The sequence below is a fragment of the Varanus komodoensis genome, unplaced genomic scaffold (genome assembly GCF_004798865.1).
Source record: "Varanus komodoensis strain SLA01 unplaced genomic scaffold, ASM479886v1 scaffold6_1, whole genome shotgun sequence".
Taxonomy (NCBI): domain Eukaryota; kingdom Metazoa; phylum Chordata; class Lepidosauria; order Squamata; family Varanidae; genus Varanus; species Varanus komodoensis.
Genome location: NW_025336345.1, coordinates 4,322,801 through 4,346,019, shown reverse-complemented (window position 1 = coordinate 4,346,019; position 23,219 = coordinate 4,322,801). Strand labels below are relative to the sequence as shown.

Genomic DNA, 23,219 nt, shown 5'->3' with positions numbered 1-23,219 from the left:
TATGAAATCTTGCATCCTCTTTATCAGGCAAAACTGAGCTCATGACACTTGCTCATAATGAAGGTTGAGAATGACAGGACACTTTTTTTTAAAAGAAAAGGCATTTTTATTTTTATTAATTATTATTAGCACACCTGCTGTGTTTCTTAAGAACAATATATGCTATCTTAATTTGAAAGGGGCCGTCTGCTTTCAAATACAAGAAGGGCATGATGAGAGACTGTCAACAATGCAAGACAGAGGGCACACCAAATTTCCCCAGTGCAGGCTGAAGCAGTTCCAGTTATGTGGTACTTTTAGAATAGCTATGGGAGAATATGGCCTTTGGGAGAGCTTTTGTAGCCTGACAAAATTTAACTAGAACAGAACAACTAAAGTTCATGCTTTAAGGAATTAATCCATGGCTCTCTTCAGGTTTAAAACTTTCCTCTGGTTATTTTTTTTTAAGGAAAGGAATACTTTCCAACCAAGCATGAAAATCATTATTATTTATAATCCTTCCTCCTCTCATAACAGTTTTATCATCAAGATCAATCCATGAAGGCATATTTGCCCTCTAGTGGTGCTTTCTATCCTTAAAACTGTCTTGCACAAAAGGAACACTTTGACGTACTAATACATAGACAGCTCATAGTTCATAGACTTAAATACCATAACAGGGACAGGATCTGATTTCTAGATCTGAGAATGCAAAGACTGGCTCTGTAGTAAACTTCTGGGTTTGAAGAATTCTTTTTTGGTCTGAGTATTTTTCTCCCACTTGAAAACAAAAATGTGGGAATACTATACTAGCTGTAAAACTGACCTTGTTCTAAATGGTAACACCGGAGCTAAATGAAAGAAAGAATATCCAGTTTTCTTTTCTGTTGTTTAGTGGTATTCTTCAGAAGAGACAGACAAATCTAGAGCAAACCAAAGGGAAGACCAGGTATAAGCAGTCATTCTGGTGGTTAAGTTAGTGTCCAGCACTACTTTATTCTAGCTTACACAACAGGAAAGGTCAAAAGGTCTCCATGCTCCTTTGGTTCCAGTGTCATAAATCAAAGCTACTGTCCTTGTTTCTTTGAAAGGTACCTGGAAAAAAAGCCAAATATGGAACGTCTGTAATGTGACTGAATAACTCCATCAACATGCTATACATAATCAGAAATAACACTCATGTATAACACATACAAGTACTGCAACTTTAATTGACTGATTCAAGCCTTCCCTAGAAGCAAAAAGAATAAAACTAAGGCTGTCATACTCTGGGCATGTGAAACTCCTTAGAAAAGACAATCATGCTAAGGAAAGTTGAAGGCAGAAGAAAACAAGACCAACTGTGTGATGGATCAAGTCCATAAAGGAAGCCACAGTTCTGCATTTACAAGAGCTGAGCAGGGCTGTCGTGGATAGGACATTTTGGAGGGCTCTCATACATAGGGTAGCCATAAGGTGGAGATTACTTGATGGCATATAACAGCAACAACTTACTGATATTTTTGGAAAGCCACACAATAGCAAAACATACCAGAAGTCTTGAGGTAACCTGAAAACTAACAAATTTGTTATAACATAAGTTTTTGTGGAGTGGCAATCTTTAAGGTACTACAAGACCTGGTCTGTTGTGACACAATGTATTATTACAACACATTCCAAAATGCAAAGTGGTATTCAAGTTAATTTTTATTGTTATTTGCTATTGGAAATGTGGACATTTCAGTTAGCTCATAGTTAAACTAACACAAGGTGTAATGATGGCCACCGATTTAGGGGTCTTTGAAAGAGAATTCAACAAATTCATAAAGAAAAGACTATCAAGGGCTACTAGCTCTCATAGCTCTCTGCTACCTCCAGTATCAGAGGCAGTATACGTATGCATGCTACATGCTGGGGAACATAAGCAGGACGTTGGAAAAGCATTCTTTTCCTACATATGGGTTTCCGCACAAGCAACTGGCCAGCCACAGTGTAAACAATGCTAGAGTAGACAGTCCATTGGCCAGATCCAGCATGGCTCTTCTTATGTTTTTCTTACGATACAAAAGGAAATCTTAACCAGAGTTACTTTCAAAGAAATTCTCAACTAGAGTTAAGAAATATGATAACCCACCTATAATTGAAAGGCCAGATAAACATTGTTCCAACTCTCCTGCTTTGCAGTTGAAATGAGATGTCAGAACCATAGAGCATTCTGGGATGTACAGCTGCAGAGATCAGTCTGAAAATGCAGTTGTACCATGTTTCCTATGCACTCAAAATATTACCAATCTAATAGTGATTGATACTAATATTTCTAAAATTAGTATAATAATATCAACCAATATTTCTAAATCATGTTGAGGCTTTGTATAATGTCTATGGCCCCACACATGATACTTCAGCATTTCACAGTACCTGCAGTAACCAAAGCAGACCATGATACAACAAGAAGAGCTCTGACAGTAATCTAAAGATCCACACATATTTATTCTCTGCTTTTGAAAACAGCAGTCAAGCTGCAGGGAAACATTTGACCCGACTGTTCCAAACTCCACCTGGCTTTTGCTCCTTCCACATCATGGCCAGTATCTGATCCTTGCCTGCTCCAGGCATGCCTTTGCCTCTGCCCAGGCCTTGCTGGGTCTGACCCTTGACTTTGCCCTCACCTTTGGCCCTGCCAGTATCTGACCTTCGCTTGCACTTGACTCTGCCTTTGCCTCTGGCATGACTGTGTCTTACCAAGACTTCGTCACTCCTGATCTTTGCTCCAGTCATAGACACCTGCCATTCATGTCGCAGTGCTGACAACTAGCCCATTCTCATCTCTAAGCATCAATCAAACTAAATACAGAATCTCTCAGTAAAGGAAGAACCCTCAAGTGAGCTCAGCTGTAGGGCACATTTAGGATAAAGTGAAAAGTGGGCAGAAATCAGGATTGAGCAACATTAGTACACATGCACCAAAGAGTGCTTTTTGGCCAGCAACACCAATACCTTTCAACCTGATGCTGGTGTCAAAGCCATTAGGGGCTCAGACATTAATCCATGCTAGGCTCACTGATTCTGAGGCTACACATTCCACTGAGAGAAATTAAGAGCTACTTCACAATACAACTCTTGCACATAAGGAAACCACAGAGAATTAATTGGAAAGCTTACTGCTGATTTTTTAAAACCACAAAGAGAAGGGAAATAGTTCTCCTCTGGAGGTGCAAAGATTAGAAGCAGACCAGAAACAGGAAGAAGGGGGCAGCAGTCCAACTCCCAAGGGAGATGTCTTAAAGGCAGCTCCTTCCCTGCTGAACTAAAATGCTTGGGAGGCGATTTTCAGCTGCAGTTCAATTTCAAGCCAAGCCTGTCAAGCCACATAGATTTATTTATTTGTTTGTTTAAAGCATTTATATACCATTTGATTAGCATAATGCTCTCCAAACAGTTTAATGCATGCAGAATTGTGAGAACGGCAGATTTCTCTTGTCCGAGTCAGCAAAAATGTCAGCAGTCACTGCTAACGATACCCCATTTCACCAAGGTCACTGGGCCTATTCAAATTTCCTGTGTCAGTGGAGCAGCCCTAGAAGCAGGCATGTGGCTTACTGCAGTTTTAGGGTGATCCCACCCCATCATGGCAACCCCAATACAGGCACTCTGAAAGTTCATCTGTGAAGGGGTTATATGCAGCAATGCACAAAAAGGGAAATGTGTTTGGCAACTGCACCCATGCAGGGTCTGTGGGGCTGTATGTACTGGCCCTGCTCCTCCACTGCAAGCTTCCTGGCCCAAGTAGGATGATCTAAAGAGGAATGGTGAACTCATTGGGCTGTTCACAGTTACAATTAAGATCGTTGTGAGGTGCCCAATCCTTTTTGTTGTTGTTGTTAGTCACGAAGTCGTGTCTGACCCATTGTGACCCCATGGACAACATTCCTCCAGGCCTTCCTGTCCTCCACCATCCCCTGGAGACCACCTAAGCTCACACCAACTGCTTCAGTGACTCCATCTAGCCACCTCATTCTCTGCCACCCCCCCTCTTCTTTTGCCGTTGATTGTTCCCAGCATTAGGCTCTTCTCCAGGGAGTCCTTCCTTCTCATTAGGTGACCAAAGTATTTGAGTTTCATCTTCACTACCTGGCCTTCTAAAGTGCAGTCAGGGTTGATCTCCTCTAGGACTGACCGGTTTGATCTCCTTGCAGTCCAAGGGACTCGCAGGAGTCTCCTCCAGCACCACAATTCAAAGGCCTCAATCCTTTGGTGCTCAGCCTTCCTTATGGTCCAGCTTTCTCAGCCAATCCTAGGAAAGGCCAGAACCACATTCAATGCACCACATTCCCAATGCAGGAAAATTGTGTGGGAAAGAAGGATGGCCAAGGCTAGGCCATGCCCTCCCCATGCATACACTTTCAAAATGCCCATATAAGGTGCTTGGTTTTTGCTTCTCCAAGCATTTGTATATGAACCAAGCGAAATGGCACTTCAAGGATATATTCACACACCACTTCACTTCAAGGCTACAGGTACAGCTCACCGAAGAATGTTTACAAGAGCTGCACATCTCCCAACCTCAAGGAAAGGTGTTTATATCCCTTTTGATTAGGCCAGGAGGCAAGTGAGTCTGCCATCACTGTGATGAACACCAGGCTAAAAAAAGCATTTAAATCTTACCTTTCCCAGTGTTTGTGATTCAGCTCCAAAAAGTCATCTAATTTTGCTATTTCCTTGAGATACTGAGTAAGTTTTAAAAGCTCCTTATCTTTATCTCTGTTTAAATGTGCTTTCATGAAGGGTTTTATCTGTTGAGAAAGAATCCAGTTAATTATATTTTAGAAGACATGCCAAAAATAACACTTTAGCTTTTATTTATTTTATTTTTTGATTTCTATCCTTCCTTTTTCCTACAAAGGGCTCAAGGCAGCTTACATCATTCTCTTCATCTTAATCCCACAACAACAACCCTGTGAGGCAGGTTGGGCTGAGAGTCTGTGACTGGCCCAAAGTCTCCCAGTTGGCTCCATGGCTGAGCAAGGACTAGAACCCAGATCCTCTGAGTCCCCGTCCCATGCTCTTAACCACTACACCACACTGGCTCTGAACATAGAATACTATAAGCTTTTCAGAAGAGTTTGATCCTAGCACTCAATTTCAGCTGGTCAGTGGCTCCATCTCACATCCAGGCAGCCTCCATCCTTCCAAACAGAGGTCTGGAGTGGCCTCTAACACAGCTGATTTTCCCCTTGGGTTCCTCACGAGTGCAAAAAAGGCTACGTTTAAATGCAATGTGTTAACAACTCCTATGGGCTCACTAGTCCAAAGAGTTCTATGCAAAAGGACTTCGTCCTTTCCTGATATACTGCTCCTATTTGTGCTATGACTGAACCCAAGAACAATCCTCATTTCTTGCAGGAGTGCTACTGCTAAGTTTGAACAAAAACTCATTTGATTTTGAAGACCTCATCACTTACCAAAGCTGTTTATTCTGAAGAGGTTTTCTGTGGTTTTTTTCCTGCAGTATGTGTTTGTTTTGTGTTTTCCTTGAGCATCATTATTCTGCCTTTTATGAAACGGGCATTTGGCTGTGTTGTAAGAGGCCATTGTGTGATTTAGCATTCAGCTCACATACCTCAACCTCTGCCTTTTGGCCAAGTTACTTGCCTCTGGTTTGCCCTCCATTAAATGGGTGTGCTAAAGTGGAAAAGTGTGGATTCCAATGAGTGGCTTTGGGTTTTGGAACTCAAGACCCCACCTGTCTCAAACTCATGCTTAGGCAGGTTAATTTTCTTTAAGCCTCACCAGTGTTTCTTCTGGGAAATGGATATTTGGTGAGTGGCCATGTCCACCATGGCAGCCATTTTTCCTGAATGGGCAGACACACATGTGGCATCCATTTTGTGAGGACACCCACAACAGGCTCTTAGAATTCCAAATGTGCTCCAAAAGGCTGAAGGCCCCATCCATCTCAGTTACATCACAGCTTTATTTACAGGTGAAGACCATAGCCTGAGGTCTTGAAGAGTATGAGATTCAGTGGAGAGTAACCATATATTTATATATTTATAACAATGCTTATACACAACCCATTTATCTGCTCTGATTGACAGTGACTCCCGAGGGCCCAGGCAAATCATTGTGATATGCTTTTAAACTTGAGAAGGCTAGGAATTGCTTCCTTTCATATTCAGTGTATCTGTTCCTTCTGACTCAGTGGGTATGAAACCAGCAAAACAATAATCAAGATTTTAAAAGTTTGGATACAAAATGTAGACAGTGAGACAGAGATATATGAAGAATATGTTAGAATGAAACAATGCCACTAATACTCAAGTTGTAAATAAATGTGGCTTAAATGTTCAGGTTTGCACCACTGTTCAGAAAAAAAGTATGAGAAAATTTCAGTGGGAAATTTGACTTAAATCACCTTGATTTAAAGCAATCCACCCTATGTTACTGCAGATTTTGTTTAACCCCACTTCCCACTCCACCGAAAAGCCAAACAAAAAACAGACAAAAAACCCAGCCAAACTCTGACTTTAGCTTTTCTTTCCCAGAGGAAATAAGAACACAGTATGCATACTTAATTGTTGGGCACATGTAAAATAAGCTAGAGAAACCTTTGTCATTATTTTTGTCACCGGAGTTTCCAGTGGTGACCATGTTCTTTTCAAAGACTGATAAAACTCATTCCAAGCACCACTTGCCACATTCATCAAAGGCTTGCAGACAATGAGTTAATCCCACATGGAATGGCTGATTAAATTCTGTTGCCTCTGGTAGAACATCTGATCTCCAGTCTTTCTACAGCCACATTTCTCATAAATGGCCACCTCCAATTTGTCTTGCTGTCAATAAAGTCTGAGCTACAGAGCACTGGCTCTGTTTTCCCAAGAGGAGGCAATGATAGTGCTCTGTCAGCATTGCACTGCATCAAGCCTCCATCCAGTTGAACAGTACTTTTAAAGCAATTTGCACACGTCTGTCACTATTTCTGCAAACAAGAGTGACTTTGCAGTGCTGCATGATGAGAGGCAGATGTCTTTTCCAGGACAAACACTTTCCAAAAGAACTGACATGTGTTTCTTCAGGGGAGGGAGGCAGAAGGAAAGACAGACACTAACATATAACCTTGTTGACATCCATTTCAGGACTGGTACAAGTTGTACCTTCATTTCATTCACTTCACATTTTTCCGCTGGTCTGTAATACTTCTGACAGAAATCTCCTTTAGGTCACTGCGTAAGACTCTACCAGCAACTTCATGACACCAAAAAGCACCGATATTGCGCTGCTACTTTTTAATTGTTCATTGATGTCATACAAGGAGAAACAACTGTCATTAGAAACATAGTAGTATTAACTAGGATAGCTCTAGTTCCATAGTGGCTAAGATTACAGTCCTACACCCCACTTACCTGGGTGTAACTTCTACTGAACTCAACAAGCTGTACATGAGTAGGCATGTATAGAGTTGCACTCGAGGAACTGAGTTGCAAACCTGGAAGTCCTGCCTTTGCAGCCTGCCTCAGTTACCAGCTCACTGGGTGGTCTTAGACAAGCTTTTATCTAAGGTACCTCAGTTCATTCGCAATATGGGAATAATATTGACAGAGGGATGACTAGTGAGATAATTGCAAAATGCTCTGAACACTTTAAATGTCCTATCAGGCTAAATGCTGTTATGCTGTGCCTTCAAAATTTTAGGCATGCTTATTCATCTTGTCCAAATAATAAAGCATGAATACTTTCTATTCCACCCCCGCCCTCCCCCCAAAAAAGGTAAGACATCTTCCTCCTTTAAACAATTGACAGCACTCCAGGAATGCTAACCTTTAGTCCATTCTGTGGGTTCATCAGAAAATTTCGTCCAATGTCATCGAACATAATAGTATTTTTCTTGTTGTAAAACTCTGAAAATTTGCCCCATATCACCCCCAGAGGTTTCACCTGCAGAAACAAAGTTAAGAAAAAAGCCCAAGTAAAACAGCCGCTCAACACCAGGATTACTCATTTAAGTTCTAATCATGTTGTATAAAGATCTTTACCAGCTTTGTAATTTGTCCCCCAACCAAAGGGCGGACAGCTGAGGGAGGTCTCGGGACCATTTTTCAACACCCAGACCATTGCCATTGTACGTCTTTGCAAATAATATTGGACTCTGCAGCAGCTTGGAGCACTAAAATGGACAGATTTAGCTTGCAACCAAGCTGATTTCAGTGCTCCTTAGCTACTATGGAAGACCATTTGCTAGTTTATGTTTTATTTTAAATGAGGGAAATGAGATGAAGTGGGGCTGTCTACAGCATCCAGGTCACTTCTTTCCCACTCCTGCCCTTAATCATATTAAGTAGACCAGTCAAACTGGAATCTTCTATGCACTTACTTGGGAGTAAGCCCCACTGAATTCAATGGGGCATACCCACTGAGCAGACAGGCATAAGATCGTACAGTAATGTACAGTAATGACTTTGCCAGATGGCGCCTCAATGGATCTACTGAGGAGTCCGGAAAAAATCAGGTCTCCTATTTGCTTTGTAGAAGTCTTGCTTCAGGTGGCAACATTGGTTTCTTTGCATACTTATATTGCATCACAAATGAAAATAATTCATTAAATTAATTTCCTATAAAAAGTATAACTGCTTTAATACATGAAAACAATTGTTTCACTTTGCATGAAAACTTCCATTAAAATGGCTGTTATTTAAGGAACATCAATTTGGAAGAGCAAGTTGGCCACATTCACATGACATGCCAAGCCACCCTGCAAATAAGCTACACAGTGAGGGCTGTTCATAGAACATCCCATGAAGTACCCAAGAAATGTTTGAGCTCACTGTGATTTGTCCTCTCCCTCCTTCTCCTTAGTCCTCCCGGCAGTATCCCAGTGCCCCTCTGGGCAAAAACCCATCTTCTCTTCCCTCCTGCTCTGATCACTACTCCTTTTCATTCACTGCCATTTAAAAAATAATAATAGAAGTTTCAGAAAAGCATAATTGTAGTCATTTTTTCAGCCCCTGAAAATTGCACAACTGTATTTATCATTTTATTATTAGTATTTCTTTGTCAGTCTTTCCCAGGTGCACACTTATGACTGCCCAGTATTTATTCATTTATTATACGTATATCCCGCCCATTTTTCCTTCCAAAGAATACAAGGCAGGTTACATAATTATACTTGGGATATTGGGAATATCTGCACATTTCTTTGGAATATGAAACATATGCAAATTTAATAATTGGGAAATAAATAGAAAGGTGATATATGGAAATTTAATCGCTGGAAAGTAAACAGAGGGGAAATACTTGCATATTTAAGGACAGGGCAATAGCTCAAGGAGAACTTTGTACATTTGCAGTAACAATACTTTTTTCCCTGCATACAGAATCGTGATCATTTAGTGAAATTGTTTTCAGATGTTTAAAAGTTTGTCTATTTGAACTTTCTTGTAAATCAGCGATATCTGAAGAACAGCTCCTTCCTAATATGCCCTCATGCCCCTTAAGAGATGAGGGAGAGGCCCTGCTCCCGGAACCTTCCCTGAAGGAGGTAAAAAGGACATCCACTCAGAGTAGGACCTTCTCTGTGGTGGGGCTCAGATTGTGGAATGCGCTCCCCGGAGAGGTTTGCCTGGCACTGAACCTATATTCTTTTCAGCACCAGGTCAAAACTCTTTTATTCAATCATTATTTTAAAAATTAATATTTTAATGGTTTTAACAGTCACTTTGATTTAATTAATTTTTACTGGTTATGTATTCTTTTACTGAATTGCAATCGATTGTTTTTGGGTATTCTGATTTTAATATTGTAAGCTGTCCTGAGATGTCTCACATATATGATGGTATATAAACGTTTTAAATAATAAATAAATGAATCCCTGAGTCTTTTTCAAAGAGGAAAGTGACAAAGAAATTCTGCTAATAAGAAAAACAATAACAAGCATGCGTGGCATGCCGGCTTAGGTCATCTAGAACTGCTGCTCTTCAGGCATCTCATTCTGATGAACCTGTTCACTGTGCTCAGAACTGCATACCCCAATCTTTAGAATGATCTTCATATGCTGAAGGATGGAGGTTTCTCCCTCTAAGGAAGACGTTCAACTAGATGGTCATCAGGAACCTTTAAATTTTAATCCTACAGCTTTTGAAAAGAACGTTACTGCTTCTAAAATTAAAAAGATAATAAGCCTATCTAGGAAATAAATATATATTCATACATCAATTAATCCTCGCCTTGGCGTGTGCACAGTTATCATGGCAGCACTATCCAACATGAAGGTTATCTTGTAGTTTGTGTTGGTACTCACTCCCAGCTCCTGCATTGCAAAAACAACAGTGGAGATAATTATTATTTTTAATGCATTGGCTATTTCACTGCTGTAATTTACAAACCTTGTACAATTGAATGCAATAAAGGATGAAGTGAACCAAGACATGCTAAAAATAGATGCCTACTGCACTTTCCAAGGAGACTTATTATGACAGGGTGGAAGCCGCTTTCAATGCTGCTGTGAATTGATATAATCGGCAAGTATTTAAAAAGGTGTTTTACAGGGAAGATGGGTTTGATTTATCTCGCAGCTCTGAGGTCACGTTGTTCTCCTGGCAAGAAAAGCAAGAAGCCAGAGGAGAGGTCAAACTGTGGCAAAGCTACCAATGCAAGCTGTTCAACGAGCTGCCCTTGCTAACCCATCTCCATGGACAAAGGCAACACCATTTCAATTTTGATTTCTCAGTTCACCTGGCATTACAATCAAACTCGGACAATAGCAGAAATTAAAATATTTACCCTAGGAAAAAACAATGCAAGAATTCAAAGGAGCTACCACTTAACAGACAGATTATACCTTTGGGGTACATGTTGTTGCCTCTGGAAAGTGAATGCTGAAGGAAAACGAGCCATTTTGGCATTAATGCATGTGCACACTGCACACCTACACACACCCATGGATGGAGAGCTCTGCATTTTTAATAAACTCCTCCTAACATATAGTGCAACTCTAGGGCATGGGTGGACAATTGGTGATCCTCCAGATGTTGTTGGACTACAGTAGAGCTCCTATTGGCTCTGCGGTTAGCATAACCAATAGCGATGGAAATGGCAGTGGAATGACAGCCCAAGGGCTACTCCTGCGCTATCATTTCCAGACATATTACAGGGTGTTTTTAATCACTACATGCTCTTTTTACACCCAGGATTAAGATTTAAAATGGCATCAAAATTACTAAATATAAACCCAGAAGTTATCCACAGATGCTAGGTAGCGGATGTGTGTAGCAACACACTGGCTCCTCAAACCATATCACAGCAGGCTCATTTCAGCTTACCAAGCTTGGGATCTGGGTTCCCAGGTTCCTCGGCAAACCAAGTTCATTGGCAAGCCTTGGCCATCCTAGATCCAGCTGCAAGATGCCTTCTGGGGGTCAAGAACATGCTAATATGGCCAGTTGCTTCATCCCTCCTCACCCATTAAACATGGAGGACCAGGCAGGGAATAGCTTATAACACTCAAATTAGTTGAATGATGCTTCCACTCCACTCATGAACAACTTGTACAGCCGGGTTGGAGTGGACCCTGCTGGCCAGGGGCTGGTTTTTGAATGAGGACTGGATGCATGAATTTAGGGGCACAAAGCTTGTCCTTGTTTCAGCACATAACTCACACAGGCAACTGAATCTTCCCAAATGCATTCAAAAACTTACAACTGGTGAATTCTCAGCATGTGTAGCAGTAATACAAACTGACTATTTCACAAACTTGTGAAATAGCACCCTAAGGTTATGGCTTTTCAAAAGTTGTTTAAAATAAATTGCTTGGGTTTTCTATATCTATATAACTATACAGCATTGAACCTTGATGGATCACTGGTCTAACACAATATATGGCAGCTTACCATCTTTTCACCAGATTATGCTTTTTCACAAGTTAGACTTGCTATCAGAAATTTATCACTAGCCATTTTCCCCCAGGGAAAAGATAAGCTAACAGATTCCTAACACTACTCATGATATAAGCAGTTAAATAATGCACAGAGAAGATCAGTAACACTTAGTGATGGTGTCTAAGCCTGGTTTCCCAACAAACCACTGTAACTGGCAATCCATGAACCATTTCCAGGCAACAGGTACATAGTGTAGCCTGCAAAAGTGCCTGGACACAATCACTACACCATCCACCCCAATCCTGCTGTTCCAAACAACCTGCAAACTGGTTTAGCATATTATGGCAGATTGGTAAATCACAAGCTGTGACAGAGAGGAAAACTGTTGCAGATTTCACGGAATCGTGAGCTTGAAACATGTGTATGGATTGCATGAAAGTCTACTGAATTAAGTATGAGGGGCGGTAAATAGCTCAACCTGGAGAAAGAGGCAGAAGTGAGGGAAAATGACTCCCATTCCTGCTGTTGCCCTGTCTTCCACCCACCCTGCAGTTCCAAACTAGAGTATTGCTCTGGGAACTATCTCTGCTGAGAGGGATTAAGGAGCCAGGTGGGAAATACGTGGTGATATTCCAGGAACAGGTCTGGGTCTTTGCCAGTTTAGCAGTCATTGGATGCCTGAAGATTTGTGCTGAGGAGATATGCCGCTGCAATCTTGACAAGCCTTTTCACTATAAACACAGGCCAGCATATCACAAGTTATTCACCAGTAGGCCCATTTAACCCTAAGGTGTATCAACAGAAGTGAAAGGTACATTCCCACACAAATGCTTAAGAAGTTTTTCTGATCTGCTTGGATACTCCTGTAAATGGAACAACTCCTTTTATTCATAGAAGGGACTCTGATCAACAGAAACACTTGCTAGATTAAGTATAAATCAAAACTTCGCCAAGTCCCTCTCTTTGCCTTCTCTCTGCCGTTTCACTGCTGGTTCCCATATATTTCCAGAGGTTCCTCCAACCTTCAAGCAGGAGGTTTGCAGAGGAAGAAGGGAGCTGCAGAGAGAGTAGGCAAAATTCAGCTCACTGGGAGCATCCCATGTGCAAAGTTCTGTTCATGGGGAATTATGATCCAAGCCATTTGTGCTAGTTTGAACACTTACCACAAAGTTCTGCATCACAATTAAAAGATAATTCATAATTGTGTGAAATCAACCATTCCAAATGGTTGTAAATTCTAGAAAACACCCACACCTACATGTATACACAAGGCTTACTTTCATTTTAGCTTCAATCCACTTCATATTAGTAGCAGCTGTAAGGGAAAAGACAAAGAATTTTAAAGTTAATGAACACAGGAGAATATCTGCTCTATCATTAAACTAAGTTTTTCCTCCAAATAATTATATTCTAGGTATAAGCTAATGGTTCTTCATGAACCTTAGATTTATGTTTGTTTCGATGCAGCAAAGCACCACTCAGCTGAACTGGTTTTTGGTTTAGCCTGTACTTTCTCCTTATTTGTGTCCAGTTAACCTGTTCAGGAACATCAGTTTTATGGCTTGTTCCAATCAGTAACTTTCTAATTCAGTTCTAACCCATGTCATTGCAGGCATGTGTATTCTTAATTATCTGAACTTCTGCTTATTCTGGATGTTTTTGAGAAACATGGGTTATTGTGAATAAATCGTAAAAGAAAACACGTAGCCCTCGCTTTCTTAACAAGGGAGTTTTTAAACAGTCAAAAGCTTATTTGTTAGACATTATTACCCTGTTCACCAATACAGGACATGGGAGCAATGTGCGACATGAGAACTAGCTTTATAGAACAAGAACATGAACAAATGAAAAGTGTCAAAGAAATAGTGAAGTGACCTGCATTAAAAGGGTGTCACATCTCATGCCCAAAATCCAAGTAGATCCACATACTCATGGGAGATTTGGATTTGCAATTCTCCAAAAGCAGTCTGCAGTAAGCAGTCTGTGGTAAGGCATGGAAATCTACCTTTAAAGGGAAAAGGTCAAAGAGTGAACTGCACACCCCAAGGCCTCAGTCTACCTAAAGTAATTATTTGAATTGTAGCCCATGTTAACTGCCAACAGGGATCCTCACACATAAGGGACCCTTATGGCTAATGGGGTGGAAGAAAACTCATAAATAAATAAATAAATAAATAAATAAATTTCTGGATCACAGTACTTGCATTAGAGAAGACTTTGTTTTATCACAGCTGTATGGAAGACATTCTTAAGCAAATATTCAATTTCATTTGCACAGGAATTCAGTGCCTACTCTCCCACAAGAAGAAGCTCTTCATCAAACTTGCTCTCAAAGCTACTGAAAAAGAGCCAACTGCTGGCTCAAAAGATTTAATGTAACAGTAAGATTAAGCATCAAGGACTGCACAACAGTTGCAGAGTCCTTAACATCTTTAATGAAGATCCCTATGCTGCAAATGGGATGGTAACAAAAACACAAGTTGCAAAGGAAGTAACTTACACCAAATTACAATATCATAGTCTTCGTATGCAGATGTCAGGAACTCATGAAGGTATGGCCTCATCAGCTCAATCCCAGTTTCTGCACATGACCTGTGGTCTGAGAAGAAAATCAGTCAGTTCAGTTTAGCACTGTAAAGTGTTTTCAATGCCAACATTTATCCTTTACTTATGTTCCAGCATAGACCTACTCCCCAATCCAAAGCAGTATGTAAAGAACACCTATTAATGTGTTGTTTAATTGTGTTAATCAGTAATATTTAGGGTTCTGTGCCTGGAACTTTTTCAAAAAGGCTAAACTCCCATAGGACATTTGATCAGGACAAGACAGGACAGGACAGGAAGAAGATGAAATATAGCTCCACCTCCCTACCCCTTCAAATGCAGAAATTAAAGCTTTTTAAAAGGGCTGCAACTCTGCAGTTCCAAGGCTGAACCAAAAAGAACTATGTGCACAGAACTATGTGCTTGATCAAAAAGATAATATGGAAAGAGTCAGAACTTCATTTTAAAGATTAAAAGTTTAGCAAGCTGAAAATGAGCAGTGGGCCCACATGCTCCCCCTATCTTCAGCTTATGGCCAACATACAGAACTTGATTTGCTTAAGTCACAGTTCTCTGCTACTTCTGAAATAGGAAATTTTATGTCTGAACTGAATCTGTTACCTCAGATCTGAAATATGATTCTTTTATATGGCTTGTTCAAAGACTCAGGGCACCTCCATGTGTGATTTGCCAAGCACAACTATTTCATGGACATAGCTGTTGCATAATTTTTCTCACGGAAAACATGATGTATATGCATCCTTCAAACCTTGCATACACCCATCTTTGCCATGCGCCAAAGAACAATAGAAGCTAGCAGATGACAGACACTTTCAGAGTAGAAACAACAGGGTCTTCTAGAGCCTTGATATACTGTACATTTCATCAGATTCATCCACAAAAGTTAATTCCATGATAAACAGAGCAAAGAAATAAATGTTTATACCACATTACACCAATTCTGTACCAATTGCACTGGTTGCTATATTCATTTGCAGGCTCAGTTTTAAGTCTTGGTTTTGACAATTAAATCCCTCAATGGTTTGTAACTGAGTCTCCTGAATGGTTTTCTGCATTTATATAAACCTGCCTGGACCCTGAGAACAGCCTCAGGTAAATCTCTAACTGCCCAGGCACCAAAAATCTTCAGAATGAGAGATGCTGGAGGCAGTTACCGGGGCGGGCTTTTTTCAGTGGTGGATCCAGCCCCACATTTTGGAATTTCTAGCTCAGGAGGTGCAATATAGCCCTTCCATGCTGGTTTTTAAATATCTTTTTGAAACATCTTTGGTCTGCTTAGCTTCTCTTGATGGTTTTATCATGCTGTTTCAATTATTAACCTACGGGCTGGTTTAATGCTTTTCTCATCTGATACATAGTGTTTGTTGGCTGCCTTGTTAGGGTTATAATGTATAGAGGAGGGTATAAATGTATTCAGTGTTTGATCAACAGGACATGCAGCAAAACTGAACAATGAATAGTGTGTAGGCACATATGGCACTTCACTTACCAAACAGTGTGTAATCAACATCCAGGACCAACAATTTCTTTCCTTCTCGTGGAGGATTCAATATTTCCACTTTGTACTCTTTAACTCTGCGGGAGATTTTTAGCAGATTCTCCTCCCTAAACACAAACAATATAAACAACATGCAGCTGTTGCACTTGTATGAGCCACTCACTGATTCATCTTTGCAGCAACAGCTCACCTATTCTCAACTTCAACAACTTCCTCTTCAATATCAAAATCATTGACTACATCTTCATTATCAGGGGGTGGCCCAAGAACATCTTCCTATAATAAAAGTAAAAAGAAATAAAGTTAGCATAGGAACAAACATGCTTCCTCTGCAGGAATTTATCATAGAAAAAAAATCTCACTCGTGTTCACACAGAATCTTGGCTTCTCTCTTGGCTTCTCGTGCTAGCCTGAGCAGTGAAACAAGCCAGAAATGGTTTGCTTAGCATGTCATCAATTTCAGAATCCTGGACTATTCCTCCAAAATAAGCCAGGGTATGCAAGCCAAAAGCGAACCCCAATTTACAGTCCCAGCTTATAAAATAAGCAACAAGCCAGGATCTTAGGCTCAGATGACACACTATGGAAATGATTTCTGATTTGTTTAGCTCCTCATGTTAGTGGGAGGAACCAAAGAAAGCAAACTGGATGCATGCACTAACACATAGCTCATTTGCAGCAAGCCAGGGTTCACCACAACCCTGATTTACCATCTGTAGCACACTACACAAAGCAGAGGTTTCAGGGGAAAATAATATAAATTGCATAAATAAATGGATACATGAGACTTTTTGATATCAAGTATAAAAATCAGGAAGGGCAAAATCATTTAAGCAGAGAAACCAAAAAGATAAGGGCAAGGGTCAAGATAAATCTGAATATCCCCCGGGTTTTTTCCCCCCATTTTGGAAAAATCTGTTATTTGAGATACAAATGCAAAAGAAAAGTCATTGCCTCTAAGATGTCTAATCGATGGTATAAAGCCTTCCCTAACCTGGTTCCTGAACAGTGCGCCCAATGGTCAGAAATGTTGGGGCTTGTCATCAAAAGATGTCAGGAGAGCACCAAGTAGGGGAATAGTAGGGTAAAGGAATTGATGTCTTCAACTTTGTATTTTATGCATTAGGTATGATTTGTTTATCCATTTTTGCTCATCGATTTTCTTATTTACATGTAACCTTTACTCTTTAAATAATGATACAGAGGAGGGGAATCACAAAGTGGAAGGATGGGGACAATGTGGAAATGATGAAGTAAATGTACTGATTGCATTTCATTGGAAAATGGAAAAAGGGAACTAATAAACTTGATAACAGAGGGAATTTTCAGAAAAACAGAGGGAATTTTCAGAAAAACAGAGGGAATTTTCAGGATAGGATGCAGGGGGAATCCCATAAATGGCGCCGTATCAGAAAAGGCATGCATTTGTATGCTTGAAAATTTAGAGCATTTTAAATTGTATTCATGCTGTAAATAAGGTATCTTTTCCTTGGGAAAGTGAGATACAAATTGGGGCAAGGGAAACTTGCATCATTGGAAACTGTGCCAAATGAGAGACATTTTTATTTATTATTTACCTACCATCACTTTATAAATGGCCTATAATATCAAACAATTAAATAATGTAATGTAAAAACAGAAAACAGTACTGAAATACATATCGTCAACTCAAAACTTGATAGAAGGAATGTACTGTTTAAAGGCTGCTGACAGCTTACACAACAGGCTAAAAACTGAAATAAATAAGTTGGAAAGCAAACAGAGTATCACATACAGAAACCTAGTAGCTTGAACATTTTGTCAATCACACTGCAAGATATTATTTTTACGTCTTTTAGGGCACAACCCTATGCATGTTTAGAAGGAAAAGGTCCTACAATGCCCAGCATGCCTAGTGAACACTGGAAACTGTGGGTTTTTTCTGTCTAACATACCCAAGATCACATTTTTATATGCACCTGTAATTTGACAGCCTTATTATGATCAGATTTTCTATAATCATCCAAAATTAGTGTTCTTTATGGAACCAATATATATTTTACCAAGCTTTCTTCACGAGTCCCCATCATCATGATTTTAGTATTTGGTTTCAGTTTTAGTGATCCAAGCTTAACATCATTCTCTGCTGGTTTGCCTGCAATGTAAACAGATTAGTTTCCTCAGTGATAATAAGCACTTTCCTCTGAAGATTCTTATCTCCTTTCATATGCCCTGCACAGTATTTTTACACAGATAGATTTTAAAATTATCATCATTGTCTTGTCTATATCGCCCAAAAGCCAATGCTCTCTGGGCAGTTTAAAATTGCCTACAATGCCAAAATATGACCTCTTGATTTATATTACTCTGATGCATCAAAATTTCCCATGGTGCTGCTCCACCAGCAGAAAGGAAACCACTGGTGGAATTGTTCCTCTTTCCTCTGCTGCATTCCTCACAATTGGCCCCCAAACTGCTCCAGAGAATTGGGGAATCCTCCTGAGCAGATGGGTTGGGGGGCTGCAGTAGGAAAGAGAAGATGGAAAAATCTCATTGCACAAACATCTGCTTGCATGACCATTGGATCAAACCCTATGTGTCTTGTCCATTGTGTTCATCACTTTGTGAAGGCATGGTCCTGAAAAACAGACAGGCAATGTTTTAAGAAAGAAAGAACCCCTGTTGATTATCTCTCACCTTTGTCCTGACACAACTTGACATTTTTATTTTGTTTCAGTGTCACAATCAGGTATCTGAGAAAGATTTCTCCTTTTCCTCCAGATTAGAATGAGTGGGAACTTTAGTCCGTCATTCAAATCTGGAAGAAAGAGGGAAATCAAATCTTATACAAGGGATTTACACTAGCCCAGTAGAGTGTGTTACTTTTCTTCTTTGAATATATTCCCACTTCATTCACAAGGAATAGTGAACTAAGATCCACAAGCCATTCCTGCCCTTGTGGCTCTGCATGAGAGCACAAGCAATGAAACAGAACAGAAATGACTTAATACTATCTGAACCTCAGATCTTGGGATGTTGGGCCCTTCACAAGCGAGAACTATAAACCAGGATTTTTCTTGGCTTACACATACTGAATTGTTTGGAATTTCATTGGAAGTGGGATCTACGTGTAGCAGGATCTAGTAGGAACGAAGAAGTGCAGAGCTCCATCACAGCAAGCTAAGATGCAGCAAGCAGGATTCTCAGAATCTTGAGCCTCAGCCAAGGCAAGGAATACTTTTGCCCCAGGAAGCTCAGATGGTTCCTCCCTTTATTGCCTTTGGCTAAGCATTTTGTTCTGGAATTATGGGTTTACCTGAAAATTGTGGCTTTTACATGTCTCTGCTCTATTTTGTTGATCCTGCTTTATGTTGACTCTGTAACTTGTATTCATATAAGCCCAGCAGTCAGACTGCAGAATATACATTAGAAAGTGTGGTTTTTTAATGCAATCCTAAGGGAGCAATCCTATTAGACAGTGTCTATGGATATAGGATAGTTTGGATTTTCTGATCCAAGGAAGAGGCAGCACTCCATCTTTCCAGATCTAAACCCCTCCCCTCCTACACGGAAAGAACCACGCCAGCTGGCTTCTGAGGTCAAGAACTTGACTTTGGAAATGGTAAAAAAGGGGGATATTTCAGAGGGCAGGAAAAAGAGGAGAAACCAGGATATCAGCTATCCTAAGCCTCTGCCAGTCTCCTTCCCAAGCACTGACACACAATTAGACTACAGTGTAGTGCTGCAATGTTTCCTTGGGCTTATGGACCTAAGGAAAGTTTCAAAGTTCTTACTTTCTCCCTACCAGTGCAGACCCCTACACCTTCCCAAGCAATTTAAAGTACAAGTCAGCTACCTAATTACTTATGAGTCAACTTAGTACCTATTATTTGCTGGGGTTCCTGGAATAAATGAGGGATATGGTGAAATTTGAGAGCATCAAGCAATGTTATTAAACAGAGCACATATATGTTCAGTTTAAGAGATTAACTTTTGCATACCCATTCTGGCTTTGTTAAGGTGTATTAGCAAATCAGCAGAGCATCTTTGAAAAGATTTAAGAATGAGTAAATCACACAAGTAAATCTAGGGGCTCATTTTATGTCAGTTTAATTTAGCACCAAAAGATATGTGTTTCCTTTCCATATATGCCTAAACATCTGGCCAACCAGCTCATTCTCATCAACTTCACTTCCATGGGGAAAGACATGGGGAAAATAAAGTTTACCTTTCACTTTAAGTCCAAGAAGCTTTTGGCGCTCTGGTAGCACTCCAGTAAGTCCTTTGAGAGACTGCTTGAGGTCCAAAACTGTGTCCTCTTCTGACAAGGTGGTTATCAAAAATTCCTGCCCACCCCATTTTATAATAAGAGAAACAGCCATATTTGCAGCATATGTTCAAAATAACCCTAGGGGAAGCAAGAAGTGACTGTTAGACAATTCCAAATCCTTAATTCCATTCCAGCTCTAGTTGGAAATGCAACTAGCAGCTTCTATATGCTCATGCAGCAATTCTATACGCATTTACCTGAAAGTAAGCAGCACTGAACTCAATGAACTTTATTATCTTGCAAACAAGTGTAGGATTGCACCATTAAGCACCTAGTAAGAAGTAAATGTGATTGTCTGCACACATTTGGAAGTTATTTCATAATATAATTCTACACCATTTGATCAGAAATGAGCTCCACTGAGTTTAATAGGCCTTATTCCTCAAAAGGTATATCAAACCACAGAACAAAGAAAAAAGTAGCTAGAGAAATAAAATAGTTCATTTAGTGAATAATCCTATGCATTTTTAGACTGAGGTAAATCCTACAACTGCCACCATCCTGCAGCTTGTCATAGGAGTTCACCACTGGAGTTATAATATCAGTGGGACATCCACTCATGCATGGATCATCCATCAAGTCAACTCTGCCTGGCAAAAGTAATGCAACATCATAAGATGGTCACAGCAAGTCTAAAAACACTGGGTTGCCTTAGCAAAGGAATCCATGGAAGTAACCTCTTCATCTGCACAATCACTTATAAAACCATGAGCAATCTCAAAAGGAATTCTTCATTATTTTACTTCTGAGCAAGAGGAGGTGAAAATCCATTAACATTACAACCATTTCACATACTCCAGCTGCCACACACAAATTATATGACAAAGAGACCATTGTTTTTGGAAAGCTCTCTCTCAGGAGATTCATCTGGGCCCTTCCTTATACCCCTTTTGGTGCCAGGCAAAGACCTACCTTTAAAAAAATAACAATATTTACTATGTAGATGCCACCAAACTCCTATTTGTATTTATTTATTTTAAAAATTTTTAGACCCTCTCTTATCGTGGTCTCATCATTTTAAATGATGTAGTTTTATTATTGGATTTTTATATTTATTAATTTGTGGTTGTTTAGTTTTTACAATGTTTTTAACTGTTTGATTGTGAGCCACCTAGAGATACCATGGCTTAATAGGTGACATATAAATGTTTTAATAATAAATAAATAAAATTTTAACCTTCATTTGAAAGGTTTAGTTCTGTTGGCAATAAAACTACAAAACAGAGGCTTAACACAGCACATAAGTTGAGCCATAATAAGGAGCAGTAGTGAGACTATGTGCACATCCCATCTACAACAGGCCAAACCAAGTAAAATGCGTCAGTCAACACCAGCCTTTGATTGTCTGCATAGCTAAAAGAGCTTGATTTGGCCAATGTAGGATGGACGGACTGCAAGCACCCCCATCAAAGGAACTAAGGTACCTGCCTTTATCCCTGTTCTTCCAGTACAGTGCTACAGTGACAGATGCTCTCAGCTGTCCACACAACTACCACTTGATTATGGACATGATCCTATACATGTTTAGCCAGAAAAAAAAAGTCCAACAACTTCCAGCATTAACACATGAATAGGATTGCTCCTTAAGATATTATGTGTACTCTTAGCTTTGAATGTTACATACCAAGTTTCCACTGCAACAGCCTAAAGTTGTTTTTAAATAGCCATTACCTATTATCTTCTACAAAATGAAAAGAGCCTCAAGCAAAGAGAGATTTGGAATCCCAGTAGTAATAGACTGTCCCTTATTTCAGTATGATCTTGTGGGATTGGCAAAGGTTTGACCATATGAGGGCTCCTTCAAAGAGAAGGCAGAACTCTACTCACTGTAGCCTTCCCCTTTCAAAAGAGCCCATGGTTCAGTGGCAGACTGGTACAGTGTGGTGTAACGGCAAAAGTGTTGGACCGGGCCACAGGAGAATCTGCGTTCTAGTTCCCACCCCACTATGAAGCTCACTGGGTGATTTGGGCCAGTCAGAGACTCTCAGCCTAACCTACCTCATGGGATTATCATTGAGAGATAAATGGAGAGGAGGAAAACCTTGTAAACCAACCTTGTATGGGCTCCATACAAGAGGAAGAAAAGTAGAGTATAAACATAGGCGCTGTGGCACAATAGGTGGCATACAAATTTTTTAAATAAATAAAATAAATATGATGATGATGATGGGCCACATGCTTTGCATGCAAGAAGTCTTAGGTTTAGTCTTCAGCATTTCAGGAACAGCTAAGAAGATCCTATGTCAAATGTCTGAACAGCTGGGTAAATGTGTATTTAGATATTCCTGTGTTTCCCCACATGAAGATGGAATCAGGGAAAAAGCAAGCTCCACCAAGCAGCTTGCTTTTGTTTCTATTCAACTGCCCACCTTCTCCCTCAACAGGAGTGTATAAAATACCTATGTGCTGTATAGCATATAATTAAATAAAAAGTCTCTCCGCCCCCGCCACCCAATGTCTGCAGTCTGAACCGTTACAGCCCGATCCGACGCGTGCTTGCTTCAAAGGAAACCCTCTGTATTCACGAGAGGTTCCCCACTAATAAGTCTGCTCTGGATCGCCATCCTGAAAGTTCAGGAGCCTTCTCAGGATCGGGACCTAGGTTTCCACCAACAGACGCCCGGGCAGTGCTTGTGGCGGGGAGGTTACAGCGCACGCCTTGTTTGCAACGTCCACCGCTTCATGCCGCCGCCGGCCTTTGGTGAAGCGGGACGGAAAAGCAGCAAACGGTCCCCCAGGCTCCAGGGGCAGCTGCAGCCGCAGCTCCACCAGGCGTCAGCGGAGCCGACCGAAAAGGAGGAGCAGCGTTACCTCACCCTGAGCGCCTCGGCCGAGAACCAGAAGACGGCAGCAACCCGGGCCCCGCGCAAGCCGGAAGTGCTCGGTAAAGGACCAGGATGCAGCGACGGGGCCGACTGCCACACAGAGATAGGAAAAGTAGAGCGCGGCATCTCACTAGATGCATATGTGATTCCCGAGTTCACAATTGCAGAAATTATTTCTGAAAACCCCCCTC

General features: G+C 40.5%; 1 protein-coding gene across 2 annotated transcripts; it reads right to left on the bottom strand.

Annotated features, from left to right (window-relative positions):
• Positions 1-944: 944 nt before the first annotated feature.
• Positions 945-23,094, bottom strand: UBLCP1 (ubiquitin like domain containing CTD phosphatase 1). 2 transcript variants are annotated; one of them, XM_044450992.1, is made up of 11 exons: positions 23,020-23,094; positions 20,102-20,281; positions 17,937-18,028; positions 16,085-16,170; positions 15,886-16,001; positions 14,332-14,430; positions 13,109-13,146; positions 10,166-10,264; positions 7,780-7,896; positions 4,624-4,751; positions 945-1,074 (listed from the first exon to the last, which is right to left on the bottom strand). In XM_044450992.1, exons 2-11 carry the CDS (start codon positions 20,253-20,255, stop codon positions 1,047-1,049), a joined length of 957 nt encoding a protein of 318 aa, XP_044306927.1. In that variant the 5' UTR covers positions 20,256-20,281; positions 23,020-23,094; the 3' UTR covers positions 945-1,046. The 2 variants fall into 2 exon arrangements, with proteins under 2 accessions (XP_044306927.1, XP_044306928.1); XM_044450993.1 differs by having other exon boundaries at positions 23,015-23,082.
• Positions 23,095-23,219: the final 125 nt, after the last annotated feature.